The 17792-nt window shown below is 50.3% G+C and overlaps 4 protein-coding genes across 4 annotated transcripts; all 4 read right to left on the bottom strand.

Annotated features, from left to right (window-relative positions):
- Positions 1-17: 17 nt before the first annotated feature.
- Positions 18-3483, bottom strand: STEHIDRAFT_117500 (uncharacterized protein). Its single transcript, XM_007298839.1, has 12 exons — positions 3155-3483; positions 2974-3028; positions 2831-2879; positions 2697-2738; positions 2585-2633; positions 2388-2420; positions 2287-2301; positions 2037-2204; positions 1914-1967; positions 1753-1827; positions 1583-1698; positions 18-1502 (listed from the first exon to the last, which is right to left on the bottom strand). The coding sequence occupies exons 1-12, from the start codon at positions 3188-3190 to the stop codon at positions 650-652; spliced, it is 1545 nt and encodes a 514-aa protein (XP_007298901.1). The 5' UTR covers positions 3191-3483; the 3' UTR covers positions 18-649.
- A 596-nt stretch (positions 3484-4079) lies between these two features.
- Positions 4080-5115, bottom strand: STEHIDRAFT_164762 (ribonuclease H-like protein). Its single transcript, XM_007298838.1, has 4 exons — positions 4954-5115; positions 4774-4842; positions 4503-4721; positions 4080-4423 (listed from the first exon to the last, which is right to left on the bottom strand). The coding sequence occupies exons 1-4, from the start codon at positions 4958-4960 to the stop codon at positions 4158-4160; spliced, it is 561 nt and encodes a 186-aa protein (XP_007298900.1). The 5' UTR covers positions 4961-5115; the 3' UTR covers positions 4080-4157.
- Positions 5116-8868: 3753 nt separating this feature from the next.
- STEHIDRAFT_136359 (uncharacterized protein) lies at positions 8869-11347 on the bottom strand (the record flags this gene model as incomplete). Its single annotated transcript, XM_007298837.1, has 13 exons — positions 8869-9321; positions 9378-9488; positions 9545-9785; positions 9881-9933; positions 9997-10011; positions 10076-10118; positions 10188-10203; positions 10264-10401; positions 10470-10489; positions 10534-10631; positions 10808-10919; positions 10984-11106; positions 11295-11347. The coding sequence occupies 12 exons, from the start codon at positions 11345-11347 to the stop codon at positions 9384-9386; spliced, it is 1017 nt and encodes a 338-aa protein (XP_007298899.1). The 3' UTR covers positions 8869-9321; positions 9378-9383.
- A 2435-nt stretch (positions 11348-13782) lies between these two features.
- STEHIDRAFT_164759 (uncharacterized protein) lies at positions 13783-17735 on the bottom strand (the record flags this gene model as incomplete). The annotated part of the gene is made up of 16 exons (XM_007298836.1): positions 13783-15085; positions 15143-15378; positions 15440-15515; positions 15569-15655; positions 15713-15742; positions 15806-16090; positions 16143-16161; positions 16212-16285; positions 16338-16417; positions 16470-16598; positions 16657-16891; positions 16957-17088; positions 17207-17277; positions 17336-17457; positions 17514-17534; positions 17596-17735. 16 exons carry the CDS (start codon positions 17733-17735, stop codon positions 14099-14101), a joined length of 2724 nt encoding a protein of 907 aa, XP_007298898.1. The 3' UTR covers positions 13783-14098.
- Positions 17736-17792: the final 57 nt, after the last annotated feature.

Here is a 17792-nt window from a genome sequence, read left to right as displayed (position 1 = left end):
CACTCGGATGTAGGCACAGATGATACTGCCTCTGTGATACAGTTATGCAGACAAATTGACTGAACAGAACGCAAAATACGACAGGCAGCAGAAAGTAGGCAGGGGGGTCGAGTCGCGACGATATGGCAGTACCAGTCAAGGCGAACACCATTGACGGCGAATAGATGTAAGTACTCTACAGAGATGGCTGTCAGCCAAATAACCAAGAAAGCAAACAAAAAAAGGTCAACGAAGGACGAATAGCATGAACAAAGGGACATGCTTGAAAATGAAGGTAACGGCAGGAGGCTGTGGATAGGGTGAGTAGTAAATCAAGAAAGGGTGGATAGATCGTCAGTAAAGGTATACATAGCTGTGGGGTAAAGACTGGGAAAATATAAGCAATAACATCAGAGGTTGAAACCAGAGAGACAAAAGAACGAAAAGCACATAGCAACTGCACAAATATTAGTTACAGTATACTATCGACCCCGAGAGCTATCGTCACAAACATGAAAGGTGTGGCATAAATGAAATCGAGAGAAATAAAAACCTAACGAAAAAGAGCACCGTGCCGACAGTCCAGCAAGCAAAGCTCTGGAACCACAGTAAGAACGAATAAGGATCTTGGTAACCGTCGTCTGAATCACTGTCAGTCAGTCCAGTTCAATCACGACCTCGATCCGGATCCCGTCCCAGATCCCGTCCTCGCGCCTCTGGGTTTTCTCGGCACCGACCCAGGCTGCCTCGTCCTGTCCACCGGGTTTACACCACCACCACCGCCGCCGCCGCCGCCGCCGCCGCCACTACTGTCCCTCCCTCGCGGCTGCGTCCCCTCCCGCATATCATCCATATATCTCGGCGGCAGCTCCACCACCTCTGCACCATCCTCCGTATACACCGTCACCGGTGCCCTCCCTCCATCATGATGCACAACATAAACGTGCGAATTTCCTCTCCCTGCTTGTGGGGGTGCAGAGGAATTGCTGCCGTCTCTTCGGTCGCCCGAAGGAGAAGAAGGAAGATCGTTGGTACTGTCGCTTGAGAGCGTCCGTGGTCCCGAGCTTCCACTCTGTCCATTCGTGCTGCCGAACGCCGTCCGAGGAGCCGTATTTGGACGGCTCGTCGTCGACGACCCCACGTCGTGCGCACTCGTCTGCGTGTCCGGTCCACTGCTAGACTCGTTAGGAGATGGTCCAGGAAGCACGAACGGCTCGACAGTATATGGTGTGTCCGACGGCTGTCTTGAGAACGCCGAAGTTGGCGACCGACCAGGATGCGAGACGGTCCCGCCAGTGACAACGTGCCCCAGCTCATCATACTGTGGCTGCCCCTCTTCCGACATGGAGAACCGCGGGATGGATGTGAACTTCGTACTGAAGGGGTTCATGCCTTGGCCGCCCGATCGATGGTGTCGGTAAACAAAGAAGGCGAAAGCGAGGAGAGTGCCTAAAAGGAGACCACCGAATGCGCCTCCGACACCAGCACCAATGGCGGTGGAGCGAGTGACCATGGCGGTGTCGCTGAATGGTGAGAGTAAGTATGAAGCAGAAAGAATTATCACACGGGGATGCCGCAAGAAGCGACACAAGGAGACATTCACCTGCGAGAAAGGTCTAGACAGGCGGTATCCGAGTTTGCACCACTGTGTATTGGGCCTTGGGACCATCGATTTCCTTCCGAATCGCCGACCGTGAGGAAGAATGAACTTCCGTATGACTGCATGCCATGGTCAGTATCAAAGCGACACAAAAAAACCTTGAACTAACGGACCAGAGATACAGTCCAGTTCATAGTATCCGCGGTGTCCGAAGTGATGTTCAATGGTGGGTGACTGCTTGGAGCGATCTGGTCAGGGTCAAAGGTTCATTGTCAGATAAAGCACTCTCCCCAAATCAAACTGAAGTAGTCAGGATACCACGAATCGAACGCACCTCGAAAGTGTATGGCGGTGTGCCATTTTTCGGCGTAACAGAAATATCTGTACACTGACAGGGCAGATGCAATGAGCCACAACTGTCTTCCTTCATGCCATTCGAGGGGTCTATTCTACGTACTTGTGGTACCCAGCCATACTGAGAAAGTGCGCCGTTGAAAACCTCCCCATCCACGTTCATGGCACCAGCCGGGAAGGTGACATTGTTACATGACGGACTCGAGGAGTTTGAGTTGGGGATGACGGTGTAGATTGCTTGACAGCCGCCTGTCACGCCGAACGAGTCGAACTATGATTCACCGACCAGGAGAAAAAATCAGTCCTATTACTTTATTTATTGGCGCGCGTCTAAGCATTGAGGCAGTGCTCACCATGCATATTTGGTACTAGAGAATGGATGAACCAGGAAGGTTCGAATTAGCTGTGGAGCGCAGCGGAAATCATGAAGTCATGAAAGCAGCCGGCAACTTACCTGTGTGTTGGGCACGAAGGGGACATCGAAGTCCTATAAAAAGGAAGATGCATTAGTACACGTTGTTCACAGCCTCCTCGAATTCCTGTCACTAACTGCTAACCAAGACACAAGTCCAAGTGCTTATCGAGCACGCCGAATCTGATGACCCGCACGAATCGATTCTAGTCCTGTCATAAATAGGAAATGCAACTTACAAAACTCTGCCCAGAACCAGCAGCGACGATGAATGGGACGATGAATGTTCTAAAGAAGGTCGATGGTACTGTCAATCACGGTACCGACAGGTCGGGAACGAAGGAGACGCACGATGTGAATATCTGGAGGTAATACGGTGCTGTGGGATTTGGTCTGCAAGTCGCGGAAGACAGACGCAAGCAGTGTATCATGGTCAGTCAGCACGCCCCATAGCTCCGTAAAAAAGAGTTAAAAAAAGAACTCACCCCGTCGCGGTACTCCTACTCCAGTTGATGGTTATCGTCTCGCACTGTTCTTTAACACCAAAACCCCATCAGCACAACCGAGTCCTCGCTCTGTTCCAGGCGCCCAAAACTCAAGAAGCATAGAGGTAGGGTCTACTACTCACCGGTGACTGGAATTGGTACTGTCGTACCGGCAGGGTTCCAATCAAACAGAAAGCCCTACGCAGTGACCAGAGGTGCACCCAACAGTGTAAGCAGCACAATTCACATCTCATTTGATAAGAACTTCCAAGTGCCAGATTTCGGGATGGAACAATATATCATGATAGCAACAAGACAACGCACCTGCTCCATGAACTGGGGCTGACTTGCTGATACCATTATGGGCAGCGACCCCATCGCTGTTGCGCATATGGCCGCAGTCACTGTCGAATATCGCATCGCTGATGGTGGTCGATGGATATGCGACTCCTGGTCCACGAGGTCTCGCTATTTGGGCAACCGTACCCAAGACGGAATGGGAAGGAGAATTGATATGTAGAGATTGATCGAGAAGAACGGGCAGTCGTTAGGCCCGATTCGTACTGGTACTGTTCGCCGGGGATGGCGAGGACGGCGAAAAGGCGACTTGCAAGGCCCGCGCTCACGAAACGAGACGGTGCAAAGGAGAGTGAGTGTCGGAAGGAAAGAAAAGATTCGGCGGCTGAAGGACGCTGCCTCGCGCCTTGGACGTCGTCAGAGCTGTTTTCCTCCGGCGGGCTCTTTCTGCCACTTCGCCTGGTCTCGATCACGTCACTCGTGTCCAGTTCAGTTCCTTGGCGTCTCCTCGTCCTGTGTCCCCGTCACGATACGTCCAGGCGGCCACAAAAGCATGAATGTAAATGTAGCAGGTGTATGTATGTTCTACTCGGTACGATGTTTCTCGCGAGTTCGAGACCATAGAGAAGAGTCGACAAGCCAATTCACCGGGACTTCTCACTTCAATGCGAATTTGCCTCGAGCGCTGTGGCGGCCGCCCGACACGTTTCTGTCCCTCCTGAGCGCTGAGCTCCTTGAGGGTCGTGCATGCTGCCGGAGCCGCGTTAGAACACGTCGTGTAGAAGTCATCACACAGCAACATCGCATTCCGGACGTCAACATCTTCCAAGGAACAACGCTAGAAAGAAGCCAAGCAAAGATGCATTGGTTTGCAGATCTCATCATAATGTACGCCAAGCCAAGGCTGATCCTGCGCGCTCCGTGATGTCAGCTGTAAGGTCAAAACCACAAAGGGCGTTACAACAGGGCTAGTAAGCGATAGGATAATCGATACAGCAGGTCTGACAACCTTCCATGCTAAAAGCCTTCCTCACGCCGATTCGCCACTACCGTCTTTCTCCATCTCCGAATCCTTCTCCGCTGTCGAGTCTATCTTTCGTATCGGTGGAGGGCCCGGATCGTATTGGGGGTTGTACGGAAACCAAAGTCTGCCGACCGGATCGCCCGTGACACGCAAAGCACCTCCTATCACGTCGAACATGAAGCATTCCGCATCCGGTGTGGGGTCCATGACGATCAATCTGGCCATGAGCTTGTAGTAGACAACGAGAGCCGAAGTGCAATCATTGGCGGCATCTATGTGGTCAAGAAAAGCAGTGTATAATTGAGCGAAAGCCCCTTGTAGATGTCGGAGTGGACAAAGGAGAGCGCTCACAATCCACTTGTAATGGTGTGAGCTCGCTTTCCCAGTTGCTCGTCCGCACTGGTCCTTTGCTTAGACGAAGACCGAGGTATGTCGACGTTAAGCGTGACAAGCCTATATCGTTACTGTAGGGTCCTTTCCACTGGGGATCGCAGGACCGTGCAAGGAGCGACAAATCAACACAACCACAGACTGAGACTCCATAGTCCTTGAAGAGCTTTTTGCAGTCATCTAATGACAAGTTTCGTTACAGACAGAGTCACAATAAATCACAGGTGCTCACTTTGTATGTTGACTCCTACTTTGTAAACATGAGGCGACGCGAGGAAGTCCAGCAGGCAGCGAGGGAAAACTAGATGGAGTGGCGAGATGAATTATCCTCGAGAGCATAGTACAGGAGGACGTAGAGGAAATGATGATATAACGACGGTGGAAGCGAGTGTAGCAAGCAACACTTAGCTACCTGGCATCGCACTAACCTGTACAAGAAGTATCGTGTCTTCAAATCCAATCTGCACCAGTGCGACTGGGTTGTCCCTCCCCTGCTTGTGAAATTTGGGTTTCCATTCGAGGTCAAAGCCTACGACTGAGTATGGATGGACGGTCCAGAGGCGTAGAAATTCGGCGTTGGCAACCTCGACGGAGGTGATATAGACGACCTGTGCGTTGGGAAAGAAAGAAGACCAATGGAAAAGGGGGAGGTCTGGCTTTGGTATTGCCATGGATTTTGTACCTTGAGCATCCTTCCCGGTTGTCATCAGTGCGACTGGGAAGAGAAACAGTCAAAGGACGTGTAGATGCAACTATGTACGCCACCGTTGGTGGGTGCACGTACTGCGCGGACAAAGACAACGCTGGACAGGGGCAAGCTGCATGGAGATCTCGTGGCATCTGGCGGCTGGGGGAGCCAGATTGTCGGCGTGACGTGAGCGCCAAAGAACGGGCGCGCCACGATATTGTTCGACGCGACAGCGACGAATTTGAACATCTCATTTAACCACGACGCGCAGCGCGACGCGTTCTCATTACCGACGAGGATTCCGTTCAGTGATTATTTCTCCTCGATGATATACCTACTAGCTCCAGCTGGCTCACGATTACCACTTCAGTACACGCAAACTATCTTGAAGTCTACTATCAGAACAGGACACTATATGCCGAAAGCACCGAAGCAAAAATACTACGCTGTCAAGGTCGGCCAGGAGGGCCCAAGGATATATGAATCTTGGCAGGAGGTGCGAACCTTCTCATCCCGATTAAGGTGTTATATATCTGAATTGGAACCATGTTTTCCAATCCCCAGTGTAAAGACAATGTAAGATTGAGTCCGGGTCAGAGCCCTGTGTCGTGCGGGGTATTCATATTCTTGAACATCGTAGGTATCAAGGTGGCCCGGTGCTATCCACAAAAGCTTTACTTCTCGGGCTGAAGCAGAGAAATGGCTCGGCCCCGCACTACAAGGTGCCAGCTCACTCGTCTGCAACATGAACCATAACTAATCGACTCGTTTTCCAACTTTATCAGCTGCAGCTGCATCGTCATCTCAGACCTCACTAAGCGCAGGCCCTTCTCGTCTCTCTCAACCTTCAAGGTCTTCAAGGTCGAGCCGCGAAGCGTCGGCGGACTCGTCAGCTCTGGATCCCATTGACGAACCGAGCTCCTCCCGACCACGAAGTCAGCCCAGGGGGCCGTATCCTCAGATTCAACTTTCTGATGAGCAGAAAAGCATTCTACAACAGGTCAAATCCGGTCGGAATGTCTTCTTTACAGGTTCAGCAGGTGAGTGAACCAGATTGCCTTCTCGCCCCTTCTCTCTAAGTCTCGCACGCCACATTGAATACATCTCTCTCACCCGAACAGGAACCGGAAAGTCCGTCCTCCTTCGGGCGATCATTGACCTCTTCAAGCATCGTCCAGCAAGCGACCTCGGCATTACCGCATCCACGGGCATTGCCTCGGTCAACATCGGCGGCTGCACACTTCATTCGTGGGCAGGAATAGGACTAGGAGACATGGAGGAGAAGAAGCTGGCGGGGATGATCGCGGCGAATAAGAGTATGGAGAATGTGAGGCGGAGGTGGAGGAAAGTCAAGACCCTCATCATCGACGAAAGTTAGTGTCTTATTCTTCATCTTTTCCGGACGTTGAGTATGTCAGGCTGATAGATTCGGGTGACACAGTTTCCATGATCGATGGTCGTTTGTTCGATAAGCTGGTAGGCCAATCTATCTCATCGCGTCAACACAACAGTCCATGCTGAATTTGAGTGAGTAGGATTTTATCGCGCGATATCTTCGACTTGACAATGGCCACCGCCCATTCGGTGGAATTCAAGTATGTTTACCTTTATAAGGACATAATATACAATCATCTGACACAAATTTAGCTGGTCATGAGCGGCGACTTTTTCCAACTTCCACCAGTACCAGATCGACGTGACAAAGTCGTCATCCCGACCGTCTTCTGTTTCGACTCGGAGGCATGGCGGAGATGTGTAGGCGAGCCCGTTACGCTCACTCGCGTATTCCGACAGCGAGACCAAGGTAAGCTGCCTCATCCTCTTACTCAAGACTTGACCATTTTATACTCCCGATATTGATCATGCACTGAATGCAGAGTTCGTTGATATGCTCAATATGATGCGCTACGGCAACATGACTCCTGCAGCTTCTGCACGCTTCTACGCTCTATCCCGCACAGTAACATACGACGACGGAATCGAACCCACCGAATTGTACGTCTACCTCTCTCGCCTAAACTCACGCCTACTTATGGTTACTTATGACTGCTTTGACCGATACAGATATCCGACACGAAACGAGGTATACCTCGCGAACTCAAGTCGACTGGCGCAGATCGATGCACCCGTCTATACATATAACTCTGAAGATTGGCCGGGATATGATGCGGATGAAAAGATGATCTCCATGGAAAAGATGAGAAAACTGTTGGATAGAATCATGGCGCCGAAGGTCATCGAATTGAAGGTCAGTATAAGACGTCTGGTCGAATGTTATGTTATTTACTGACCCTGGAGGATGATAACAGGTTGGAGCACAGGTATATAGTCGTCTCTATCTGATTGCCTTGCCACAAAAATCTTAACTTCTTTTTCCCTCGGTGGTCCAGGTAATGCTCATAAAGGTCCGTATTTGTTTTACCCTCACCCCATAACCTTTCCCCTTTCCTAACTCTTCACATACTCTCCAATAGAACATGCGTCAAGGTGTTCTCGTCAATGGCTCGGTCGGCAAGGTCATTGACTTCAAATCGTACAACGAAGGCATGTCGACCCATCAAGCCATCCTCTCCGGCGAAGACGAGCACGGGTCACAGAAGGAAGTGCCCAAGGTCATCAAACAGAGCTCCGCCCTGTGGCCCGTGGTTCGATTCACGAACGGACTACAGTGTCTGTGTATCCCGGCGGAGTTTACAGTGAATAATGTGATTGGGGGTACGGAGGCTGGGAGGCTCCAGGTAAAGTCATCTCATCCGTATCAGTTCGGCGTTGTTATTTTGCACGTATACTAAACTGACATAATCACCCTCAACTTGTCTTGGTGGTCGGCACCCTTTTAGGTACCGCTCATTTTGGCATGGGCGTTGAGCGTGCACAAGTCGCAGGGCCAGACGTTGGAACGGGTCAAAGTGGATCTGAGACGTACTTTCGAGAAAGGACAAGGTGAGTAACCTGTAATCCTCTACTTTTGCACCAGGTACTCATTATCACAATCGCCCTGCATTAGCATACGTCGCGCTATCGGTTAGTCGCCGTTCTCCTTCTAGGGCTCTATGTGCATCGTTCTGACCTGTACTCTGACCTTTGTACCTTATCACGCTTCTATCGAATGGCCAGCGAGCGACTAGCTTAGAAACGCTCCAAGTGCTAAACTTTGATCCTTCCAAGTAAGTTACTTCTCCCCGGAGGACACTTCCAGACTCCCTCCAAGTCCACTTCTCGTTGAGCTAATCTTCCGATGTCGTCCATATAGGGTCATGGCTCACGACAGAGTCCTAGAATGGCAGCAGCTCATGGAGGAAGAGGCAGAGTACTACGCAAACTACTCGGGCAATGAAATGGAGGACGCTGTTATGAACTATTAGGACTGTATATGGTATTGTGTTTTCTGATTCAAACCTTATCTCGTACGCTTTCCGTTTGTTTAACTACTCACTATTGAGCCTTTCTTGCCAATGTATATATCATCTAAGTCATCTTCACACCATCATCTACTCGACCTCATCACCGTAGAGTCCCTGCTATCCTTGCAATGCTTTCTGTACGATATACACATTGTCGTCTTTACACGATTCCGTCGGACTGGCGACTGCACTTAGGGTAGAACAACTGAATGGCAGAGAATAGTTCTGGCGGGATGTTGATATGGACAGCGTGAAGGCAAAATACACTAGGTAGATGTACAGTTTGATACGGTATGTGCATTCAGCTAGTAACAGACAAGAGTTCGACACCATTGCCCGTCCTCCGAGCTTATGAAGTAGATGTCAAGATATAATTGCGGGGGAGTAGTGTATGGTCCTTTGGCCGGATAAATTTACGCACGAGTGTTCACTGGCCACGACGTTGACGGAACGGCGATATGTCCGGTTTCCAAATACCGAAATCGTACGCAAATACAGTATCAAGATAAACGCGCAATCCAAGAAATATAGTTCAGTCGTGATAAAAGTAGGAAAGTACGCCCAAGAAAAAAACAAGATATGGAACTGATGGGTCATTGGATTCAAATGCGTATCTGTGCCGACACAGTGGAGTCGGTGCAGCGGAAGGGACGCTTTCGGTGATCACGCTGCTGAGGGAGTGAAGTCACTGTTTAGCGGTCAGTTGAGAGGTCTGCGTAGAGAGACTGGAAGAAATTTACATACGAGCACTCAGGCCACGACGTTGATGGAACGCGGTGGGCCTACGATAGGTATTTGAGACTCTCTGTGGATGGGTATCATCTCGATGTCGCCGTGGCCTTCTCCCTCATAAACCTGTGACCAATGTTAGCAGTCCTCTGAGGCTGTAACAATCTCTCGATGCTGCTCACAACTGGGACAAGAGTGGTGACCCCGTTATTTACCGTTGGTGTTACTGAGCCGTTCTGATCGGTCAGCTCGTCATCATCGCCCTCATCATCATCAAACTGGGTGTTCCACCAATCAGGATCGAGCGGTGCGCCAATGTTGCCTAAGAATCGATTTTGGGCGAAGGCCGGTTCGGGCATGCCATTGTATTTGTATGTTACGGTGTCATTTTGGCGACTCATCGCTCGAAGGTTTAGGTAGAGCCTATTAATGAGAAGGTTCGGAGCTCTGGTAGAATGTTTAAATACTTTAGCTCACGAGGCAACGGCGTACTCAAACAGTATGTTATGTAGACATACACAGCAAGATACGATTGTAGAAGTTCTGACAGCAGTGTTTGAGTTTCGGAAACCTACGTTGAAACAAACAGGCACTCTTTATAATCAGCAGGACATGAAGGAATAACAGCACATACGTTCAACACCGAAGTCTACATTAGTGGAATGATAAGTAGGAAAAAAGATACAATAGATTGGCTGGCAGAAGGCACGTACAAGTCCCAATGCAAAGTTTGCAGCTGCGATCGTGAAGACCACACTGCAGGGTATTCAAAAAATGTTTCAGTCGTCACGTAAGAGAAGGGCACGGCTTTCTGATGCGACTTACAAAAAGTAAAGCGTTCCTGGGAGGCAGCGAATTTAAGTACTGTGACTTAGGCCGAGCTAGATAGAGAGCAGCTCACCATCGCGTAGCAAAAGACCAGTGAGGCTACTCTGATTGTGTCGTCGCATCTCTAGGAAGTGTCGATATGTTTTGATGAGGGTGATTGCAAAGACAAGCGTATCGAGGACCAGAGATATGGCAACGACAGCGACAGAAGCTATCCAGGGCCAGATACGCATACACGGGTGAGTTTAGGTCGCGCAATATTATGACAAGACAGCCTACATCTGTATCGGACGTCAGAGCTGCCAATATACAATGGGTAATTAATAACTATTGCAGAATTTACCGAACAATGTGTTGTTTAGACAAGAGGATTTCTCCACACATTGAGAATGCGCCAAATTGAGTTCCGGTGGTAGAGCGACCGGCGACAGCGGTGATAGTCTGTGATGATAGAACTGAGTGAGCTGACCATCAATAACCCAGGGAATGGTAGGGTCTACGTGCCCAGAGATCAACGCCGGCCCTGACCAGCACGAGCACTAAGGCTGCGCAGAGAAAGGACTTGTTTCGTAAGGTTATAGCATAGACCCTGAGCGTGATTAGCACTGCAACATTACTTTAGATCTTGGATTATCAGAAGAAACAACGAGGCGTAGATTTGACTGACGGTTCGTAGTGAACAGTGTAATTGCCTTCAAAGAGCTGCCAATAAAGTCAAGTGTACTGCAGCTAGAGAAGCGAAATCAGCAACAGTGATAGATCAATTTGCCGCGGTAAACATGGCCTAAACTACCTTTCATCTGAGACAGAGCCGGGAATAACAAACACCGCGTTCAAGATGAGATATATTCCGAACATGTATCTGTTCAGAAGGAATATAACCGCAGTGCCGGAGGGTTTCCTTGACCAGACAATGCTGATTTCCATTGGTAAAGTTTGAAGCAGGTCAATCATCCATAAGGCTGGGGTAGAAGCAACCGTTTAGTTCGATGAATGGGCTAAAACAGCATCCATAGCTCACCTATCGAAGAAAAAATAGTGTAGTTTGAGATGATCCTGCGTGACGTTAGAACTTAATCCCGGGGGATGAAAGGGCAAACATACCACAGTTTGTCTGCGAGGACTATCTCATGCAATATTTCTGCTGAGATTGACATAATGAGAGAGGGTGAGAAGAGGGACTGGGAGCTGGAAGCTGGAAGATTTGAGAGGTTGCATCAGCCTCAGGCTGTTTTAAAGTTGTCCGGATGTTCAAGCGCATCTGGTTGCTCCACCGAGGGATACGTCGATCTTCGTCGTTAGGGAATAATCATTGAGAGCGGAGTCGGCGATTTAGGAACAAGGTCTATGGGTCTTGTTCGATTGACGCTCACTTGGTAGATCGCATCTCTATAACGACTTCCAGCCTGAGTTCCTCCACAAAGCGCGGCTGGAGATTTATCTTTGCTCCGCCTGCGAACTTCGACGCACAGTGCGTTCGCTCGACTATATCTCGGGTGAGGCGAGTAATTAATGAACTCCTGCATTGCATAGTATGCAGCATGCGCGGAGGGGATAGTGTTGAGCAGGACAGTACAACGAGAGGAACATTGGAAAATAAACCATCAACTCAACAGAACCGCCATAGGTTGAATTGACACCGTGTGGCTTGACTTGCCTGATATCATTGTGCTAGAGATTATTTGTAGCGGCCTACAGAGATCGTGACAACTAAGGGGTCCAACCGCGGGTGCCAGAGATGATCCCAGGACCCACACCCACACCCGCCGAGCACCGTGCACCCGTGCGGGTAGTGACGGGTACGGGTGACCCGCGGTGTGCGACGGGTTCACCTCTTACCATCGCGGTGCCCCTACCGCGGGTTATTGCCTACGATGTTGAATGGTGAGAGTGAGCCAGCTGCCACACCGGCGATTCCGAATAGATGACGGTGTGCGAGCATAGCTCTGACACTTAAAAACGAGCACAAAATATACTAAGGGCAGATAAGACTCGGAGGTGGTTCTGATTCAATCTGAGATCAGAAAAGCCCAATATCTCTCTTGAGCCAAGCTTGGAACTCTCATTACCGGTGCTCAAACCCGTCGTGAGACTCGGAACCGCGGGTGTCGCGGTATTGCACGGTGTTGGAAACGTCAGACCCGCACACATCAGCAAAACGTCAAACGCCCTGAGAGCCCTGAGAGCCCTGGAAGCCACCCGCGCCAGGGCGCCGTTTCCGCCAGTGCGCCAGTGCGCCAGGATGCCAGGGCCAGCTCGCACCACAACACCTACCTACAGCCACTCGAGTGCTGTCTTATGCTTACTGTCTTTTCTGTACAGATACACTTCTCTGCTGGATCCTATGTATCTGCATTATGTCTCTTTCGTCGTCGTCTGACCAACTCAAGCGACGACTACACCTTCGTACACAATGTGGTCTCCCTACTCTCCTACTTCATCGACGAATTTGTCGGTAAATCTCAGCCCCTTTGGTCCAACGCGGAGTTCGAGCTGCTTATGCCTGAGTACGAGTTGAAGGTTGACTCGGAGATGCCGCGAATCATAGAAGGGAAGAAAGGAACGGCCTTCAAAAATGACATAGCGGTGTGTGTTATCATCTGCGTATATTTTTGGGAGCAGTGCGCATTGCAGGTATTGCAACAAATCTTGACAGGTTAGTGTGCTCCAAGGGAGAGGTGTTTGGGCAGATCACTGACTTACGAGTAGACTGGTGACCGTCTCTGAACACGGGGGGACGGTGACGGCTGGCGCGAGTACCTAACTTACGAGCCTACTCCCAACACATCGCAATCGTACATGTCTCGTCCGACGTCGATACTTATCTATACCCTTCAGCCATGGCATGTTTCTTTGTCGGTACGAGGGTCTTCACCATTACTTCCATCCAACACCTTTCCCTTTCGAACGTATACTTCCAGAACTCTTCAATACCGTCGTCACTCGTCCTGCTTGTCGTACCGCACAGATATCATGTACTATACCAATCCGTACATTTTGTTGGACTGTATATATCAGTAGTCTCAATCAGCATTTGTTGAGCGCTGTCCAGCGTGCTAAGCTGCAGTCGGCGTGCGCTCTGAGACTCTGAGGCCCTGGTAGCGCTGGCGCGTCCGACGCGCTCACCCTGGTGGGCCTGTTGTGGCTCTGAGACCCTGGGAACACTGGCGAGCCTGAGCGGCCCGGTTTCAGGGCTCTCAGGGCTCTCAGGGCGTTTGCCGTTTTGCTGATGCACCGTGCTCTACTACCACCAAGGGTGTACCCCTTGACAGACCCGTGCAGAACACTACTCACTGACAACTGGTTTCGATCAGCGATTGCAGCCATGCGATGCTACTGGGAGCTCTGCTGTCTCTGTCGCCTTGCCAATTTTGCTTGATGAATTCCAGCTGCGCTACGAAAACCATAGTGAGCGTTGCAAAAGACCGAGGTGGCGTAAGAGACTGATGTTGGAGTAATCGGCGCCCAGTGCAACGGAGGAAATTGTTGTGTCTACGCCACCATGTTTGGCTTTGTTTGTTTTAGTCCTGGCGCTCGATGAGGTGATCTCGTAGACAGCCCAAACCTGAAGTCTGAAGTAATCTGTTACATAGGGGAAATGGTTATGGATATATTGACATCGTGTGATCCGAATCCGAACAATGAAGATGATCCTCCTGGACGATGGGATATATAAGATAAAGAAGACGACAAGAACGGAGAGGTCCACCCGAGATATGAGGGGAAATGCATGGGAGATGAACAACTTGACAATTATGAACGATGACGGATAACGGATGGGTATGGAAACAAAACAAAAAAACAACAGTCTACAGATGGCGTGGCGTAGCGTAGCGAAGGACCATGCATTCCAAACGTTGGTCATCAGAAAATCGTGAGATATAATGTCGAAACGCGCAGATGAAACTTCAAGACCGATCATCGAACGGATTGTGTTCATGCCCCGTAGTACCCTCATTGGGCGTGTGTGGCGCGCTCGTGTAGACCGAGATGGGCGATATCGGGGATGACGAGTCCGCTAACGCATTGACTACCGATTGCGTGAAAGTTGGCGCTCGTGCTTGTGTGCCCAGCGGCTTCTTCTCTGTATTAGACCCAGAACTCCCTCGAAAATCAGTACTCTGTCGTCGGGAGCTTGTACCGATGGTGTTAGCGCCAGTATGTTCATGGTCCGCTCCATTACTATCGACTTCCGCCGCCTCTTCTACCTCCGAAAGTTGTCTCGCTAATGCCGCACGCTCCAGGGACGCCTTCGTTGGGCTAGGCGGTGTCTGCCTTCCAGCCATGACCGATTCTTGCTGCTGCTGCAACGTCGAGGATGGAGGCAATCTTTTCACTTGAGCTGGGAACTTGACCCCTGTCGAACCTCCCGAATTAGTATTGCCGCTGTTCATATTCCTCGAGGACGGATGGATGCTGTTTGCCGGTCTTGGTGGTAGCTTGGGTGTGAAATCGGTCTCTGGGCTCTGTGGTTGGAACGCCGAGGTAGAAGCGCCTGTGGGTGTGGTTGTCGTTCCAGACTCGGCGAACCTAGCTGTTGAGACGGGTGTCTGAGGTGGTTGTTGTGGTGCGACATTCGGAAGCGGTTCTGTGCGTGATACCGGAGTGGATATTGGCGGTGGCACGCTGGAGACTTTCGTATGCACTGAGCCGTAGGGATAGAATGGTGTTGACTCGCCGGCAGGAGGTTCGGGAAGAGGAGGAGAGGTGTCGAATGGGTCGTCACGGAAGGACTCGACGGATGGTGTAGACGGTTCACTTATTGGTAGAGGTTGCATGCGAGGAGTGGGTTGAGCGGAGTGGGTTGAGCGGCCATCCAGTGATCTTCGGAAGGTACGTGGCTGGTCATCAAAAAGGGCGGGAGCGTTCTCGATGAGATCCTCCATTAAGGAATCCTGTCATGAACGTATTAGCTACGGGCTACTAGCGGAGCCTATTGTAAAGATTCTGACCTTCTTCCAGGACTGCATTGTCAGTATATCTGCATTTTGGGGGAGCTCTTCTTCACTACCAAAAATTACACCTCCGAACGCTATCGCAAGGTTCTTCGCATCCATCTTATTATGTTCCGAATGAGAGGCCACACGAGCGAGATGCTCGACTACAGCACGGAGGGTAGCACGGTGGATGGTCGGCAAACGACGCATCTTGGCGCGAATCAAGACGAAACCGTTTGCTTCATGATTTGCTGAAATAATAGGGAAAAATCAGTAAACGGCCGTAGTGAGATCCGGAGAACGAATGAATACCGATTTCTTCTGTGTGTTGAAGACGGTCTTGCAGGGAAAATCTGAACAGAGGTTCCGGCAGTTGCCTGAGGTATAGCTACGCAGACGACCCTCAGCACGATGTCATCTGTTGTGTATCTGAAAACATACCCCAAGCAGAGCTGATACAGAATACACATCGTCGATAGCAGGATTAAACGCAAATCGTTGCTCATTTCTTTCTAGTTTATGTTGCAGCTAAGACCATGCACCCGGTAAGTTCCATGCCCCAGGTCAGACGATCAGAGCACTTACCTCCTGAACGACCGCAAGTCGCCCGGAGACCTGAAAAATAGTAGAGATCATAAATAACTTGGAGTGGACGCATGAGCGCATGAAGAGACTCACTCGATAGATGCCCTCAGCTTTCAATCCCCGCTCGTCGATATACGCAATACACAACTTCACGATCCTCGGAATGTCGCCTTCAGGTAACCCCCGTGCCGTCGCATAGTCGGTCAACGACACGCCAAAGATGAGGTCCTGACATTCCCCCACGTGATAGTTGTAATATAGTATGGGTTTAGGAATAGCCAGGTCGAAGGAGGCCTTTACCCCAGCAAGCCTGTTGAGTGTGTCTGTTCGGGGTGCGATATGGTCGACCATGCTGCGTGCGTGTTGTGCAAGTTGTGTCTAGGTTTCACTTAGCACGAGCGTACAACTAGATAAACAATTGTGGACAAACCTGAGTCGCAAACATGGCACTGGAAAGAGTGAGCGAGATATGCTGATTAACATAGTGTCATAGGCGTACGTTGCGTTATCAGTATAGGTTACTAAGACCTTCTTCACGGTTTCCGCAGCTTCATTTATGAATGTCTCCAGGCTCTGTGGCAGGGTTTAACGTGCGATCTTCAGAAGGGAAAAAAATGTGACAAACATGATAGCCAGCATCCAGAGTCTTGATCCTGTGTTTACGCAGTGTCTCTAGCCAATGAACAGCTTTGCGATACTCTTGATCTATAGGATGGAAGTGTAAAAGACATCCTTGGAAACTGACGTATACACTCACCAGCATCGTTACACTCTCGCTTCAAGCGAACAACACGCAGGGCATGGTCTGGTTTGCCTCCACCTGTTGCTTCTTTCATGTTTCCTCCCTTGTCCAAGAAGGTCCTGAGTTGCGATAACTGTTTCTTGCCTGATCGTGACCATGAGACCGAAAACAGCCGAAGTTCAAGGACGTCAAGCGACTATACCTTGTTGGGCCAGGTCCTGGAGCGCAGTTGCTGTGGTAGGAGAGCGACTCCGATGAGCAGCCGATGTTCCGGAAGGTCGACGCTCGAGTGGTCTCAGAGGCTGGGGAGATGTAACAGGAGGTCTTGAGGTTCCGGTAGGAATTGACCGCGTACTCGTGAGAGGTGCAAATTGCATTTCCTGAGAAGTACGCCCAGCAGATGGTGGTGGAGAGGCGGCTTGGGTAGCCCTCAGCTCCTGCAAGATGTGCGAGAGATCAGCCAGCGGGCAGAGGAGCACACAAGGGAGAGGCATGTCTTCACGTCAATTTCTTGGCATTTCCGAAGATAAGTACGTTTCAGTTTGGGAAGTGTCTGATCTGCGTAGTCGACGTGAGCTGAGGTCGCGGCCTTCAAGTCTTCTTTGACTCGTTTGCGAGTACGATCTTGTACTTCCTGAGAGTACAATAGAGTAGTACATGGCGCGATCCCAGAGAGAGACAGGTAGTAAAGAGGAGTGTTAAGTATTCACGGAGCCACGTGCAGCACAAATATGTTGAGAACGGAGACTCACCTTTAGGTTGACCAAAGGAGCTAAAACGCCTTCAACAAGAGACTGGAGAAACCCCTGCCGCCCTTGTATTTCTTCGTAATAAACAGTTGAGAGCTAGGTGATACAATGATAATCAGGGATCGAACGTACCTCTATCGACATTCTCTCTGATCTCTGTCCAAGCAGCTCTAGTTGTACTTGCCTCGTGCTGGTCGTCGAGGTAAGCATCGATTGCCTGGGCCTTGCGATACAGCTTGTTTAAGGATTCAACACTATACGAAGTCGATGAGTCCAGAGAGGGGACAATAAGACAAGTCTGAGAGCGCACTATACTTCTTCAATTCGTTTCCTGGTGGGGACGGATATAAGTCAGCCCCCTGGAGGATCTGAGCAAGGAAGGTTGAACTCACCTTTCAGTGAAAAAGCTGATATAGGAATTCTGAAGGACACGTAGGTTGGCATCAAAGATGGGTATTGGGCCGTCTTGGGCTGCCTGTACTGTCTCCGAAGAGACACGGGTCGACGAATTGCTATCCACGGTGGCGGCCATGGCGGTAGGAAGAAGACGAGCAGCTGCTTGAAGGAGTTGGAGAATGCCGTCATGTGG

This window comes from Stereum hirsutum (genome assembly GCF_000264905.1).
Source record: "Stereum hirsutum FP-91666 SS1 unplaced genomic scaffold STEHIscaffold_1, whole genome shotgun sequence".
NCBI classification, from domain to species: Eukaryota; Fungi; Basidiomycota; class Agaricomycetes; order Russulales; family Stereaceae; genus Stereum; species Stereum hirsutum.
Note: the sequence above shows the minus strand (reverse complement) of the source record. Positions and strands in the feature narration are given on the sequence as shown.